Below are 2,977 nucleotides of genomic sequence, written 5' to 3'. Positions count from 1 at the left end.
TTTGTTGCGCTAAGCAGGCACCCCATAAGAAGACATAGTACTCGTCTACCCCTACCCTCCAGCCCGGACCCTAGCAGGCAACGTAAATTGTATCATTGTGTACTGTCTTTTGAAGAGTTTTTATTTTGTTATATTCTATTTTTGTTTTTTGTTTCGATGCGTTCTTTTATTTCGGTTCGCTCCTCATTCTGTTTGGTTGGTTTTGGGTTTGGCTGGGCTTCTATTTTATTTGGGTTTCTTCCTGCACATTTTTGCCATGTATTGGCATTTTCAGCGCTTATTTGTATCGTTTTCGTTCACTTTGTTGTTACTTTTGTTATGGCTGTTGCTGTTGCTGCTGCTGTTGCTGCTGCTGTGCTCCTTCTATTGTTGCTCCTGCCCCTGCTCCTGGTGTTGGTTATTGTTGTTGTTGTTGTTGCGGTTGCTGTTTTCAATTTTGTTGCAAGCGCAAGGCATTTTTGTTGTTTTCCTCCCGTCTCAGATTGTTGCTGCTGCAGTTTTTTGGCAATTTCCTTAAAACGCAAAAGTTGAAAAGTTGCCTGATGTACGCATAGATACACACATACATACTCGTACATCTATAAGCTTTATTTTCTTATTTCTCCGTCTGCCCTTATTGGCGTTTGTGAGCGTGCTTTGTTCGGTACTTCTCAGTTTGGCAGTGGCATTTTGTAGATACTTTTGAAAACTATGCAAATCATTCATTAAGCTCTCCCACAGCCACAGTTGATTGCCAAAGTAGAGCCGTTAGTGGCGCCTCTTGGGCGGATTGATAATACCCTAGGGCGGTAGGCACTAAATAGAGGAAGAAGATGGACGTTTAGGCAGACTCAACTTACATAGGCCCTCTTCATAACCGAGTCCTTGCTGGCATCGTACGGATGCTGTTTCGATGGAATCTCCACCACAGTCGGCACCGGCACCACATGGGCATCGACTGTGGGGCGTATCATGTCCGCATACACCTGATTGATCAAAATAATACCTATGTCGGGGCGTTCTAGGAATTTCTTAAAGCAGGCATTAATCTGGGCAGCAGTGGTATCTGGTTGAGGATAGGGATAGATTTGTTTGTGTTTGATAGACTATTTATCATTGCTGGGACTTACCCTTCTCCACAACGAAAAAATTCCGTTCACGATCCTCACTGACTTCTCCAATGCCACCAAGCAGAAAGCCTACACAAGTGTCCTTTGGAAAATATGGTTAGTTGAATTTATTCGAAAATGGTATTACTCTTACCTCATCGCCAATAACGCCAATGAGCTTACCAAATGTTTCCGAATTTATCGACATATTCAGGCTCAATTCTAGCACGGAAATAAATTGTTACAACGACACTGAAAGGTAATGATGGGATTGCCAACGCTTACTATATGGAAACTAAAACTCACAGTCGATTTTTCCATACTATCCGTATTTAAAGCAGACTTTTCCCGGCCAACCGTTCTAGCGCATATATGTATGTATGTATGAATAAAACATATCTGATGACGAAATAATTGTTTGAGTGAAAAGAATTTAGAGAATTGAGATCTGCGAACGAGTGGCATGCAGAAACTGGCCAGCACGCAGGATGCAGCGGAACACTTTCGGGGCAATGCGAGCTGCACTTGACAGCTACGCCGGATTTGATGGCAGAACACTGGCTGCACTTCGCTGGCGCTGCCCCTGCCACATTCTGTTGCCTCTGCTGCTGCTGTTTGTTGTTTTGTCAAGCGTAAAACAAGTTTTATAATTGTTTGAAATGTTTGCTTTGTTGCTCTTGCCTCTGCCGCTACCGCTGTCCACTGCAATGCAATTTTATAACGAATTTTTGTCAGTTGCTGCTCAAAACTTAATCGAAAACAATGGCAACAGCATCAACAAAATTGAGTGTCCAAACAGTTCCCCACCTCATAAACCTCCCAAATACACCACCCACTTCTTGTGTAGTTTATGTAATGCGCTGCGCCTGAAAGTTTATGCTGCGACAGCTCCTAATTGGATTAGATAACTGCCCAAAAGGGCTTAGCCCACACCTACAGTCTTGACGTATTCCACGCATTGATCACCTTTGCTCCTATTGTCTTTTGTCTGTTTCCACTCTTTCGAAGTGAATCGCTCCATATCCTAGGCCGAAGCCAGTGCTCAAGCCGGTTTTGTGCACCACAATTGCTTTCCATTTCTCCATTTTAGCTGTTTTGCTGCTAACTCATTTGCGTTACGTAGTTGCATGGCAACAGAGTGGCAAAGTGGCAGAGGGCCGGAAAGCAGTCCCTAAATGTTGCTAATTGTTGTACAAACTTTCGACACAACCGGTGCCAGGCTGGCTGCTGCCACTTGAACCCAACAATTCTTCAGTTAACATTTTTTCAAATCAGCTCTAATTGTTTACAGCTTACATATCAATAACCAATTTGAAGCCGTAGCTGTTGCTTTTGCCGCTGCTTTGGCTGTCGTGTGGCATAACTAATTATGATTAATGCTTCAAAGCCAGCCCCTGACATTTGCCATTAATTGACAGTTGGAGCAGCAGCAGCAGCAGCACATAGAGACCGACGCAGATACAAACACATCTATGAAGTTGCACTCCCCGAGGTGCATTGAACTTTTGTGTCTGAGGGGAAAAACTGTCATTGCAACAACGTCAGGGCACACACGTAAATTGCAACCACACTGAGCCCATCCCAACTCAATCCAAATCCGATACCAAGCCCAGAGCTATCCAAGCCATCGATGTTTTGGCCCGCTGACCTTTTTCCACACATTGCTATGGCTAATGCCGATGCCGAAGCCAGCCAGAGTTGGTATGCCAGCCTCAAAGCGACGACCACAACCGGCATTTCATGCTACCGGTTTTAGTTTATTGACTACACCACTGGGCAACATCAGCGACAGAAACATCAGCAACAGCAACAGCAACGGGAAACGGGGAACGGGAACGCCAACAATGTTTCGATTGACTTTTGCTGGCTGAAGCTTCTTAAATATGGCC

General features: G+C 44.4%; 1 protein-coding gene across 2 annotated transcripts; it reads right to left on the bottom strand.

The window, feature by feature from the left end:
• Positions 1–484: 484 nt before the first annotated feature.
• Positions 485–1,296, bottom strand: LOC6587653 (V-type proton ATPase subunit F). 2 transcript variants are annotated; one of them, XM_026994424.1, is made up of 5 exons: positions 1,243–1,296; positions 1,110–1,191; positions 840–1,045; positions 571–780; positions 485–512 (listed from the first exon to the last, which is right to left on the bottom strand). In XM_026994424.1, the coding sequence occupies exons 1-4, from the start codon at positions 1,294–1,296 to the stop codon at positions 748–750; spliced, it is 375 nt and encodes a 124-aa protein (XP_026850225.1). In that variant the 3' UTR covers positions 485–512; positions 571–747. The 2 variants fall into 2 exon arrangements, with proteins under 2 accessions (XP_026850225.1, XP_026850230.1); XM_026994429.1 differs by having other exon boundaries at positions 497–512; positions 567–780.
• Positions 1,297–2,977: the final 1,681 nt, after the last annotated feature.

The sequence above is a fragment of the Drosophila persimilis genome, unplaced genomic scaffold (assembly GCF_003286085.1).
Source record: "Drosophila persimilis strain 14011-0111.01,24,50 unplaced genomic scaffold, DperRS2 tig00000000-arrow-pilon, whole genome shotgun sequence".
Lineage (NCBI taxonomy): Eukaryota > Metazoa > Arthropoda > Insecta > Diptera > Drosophilidae > Drosophila > Drosophila persimilis.
This window is presented reverse-complemented; position numbering and strand designations above follow the sequence as displayed.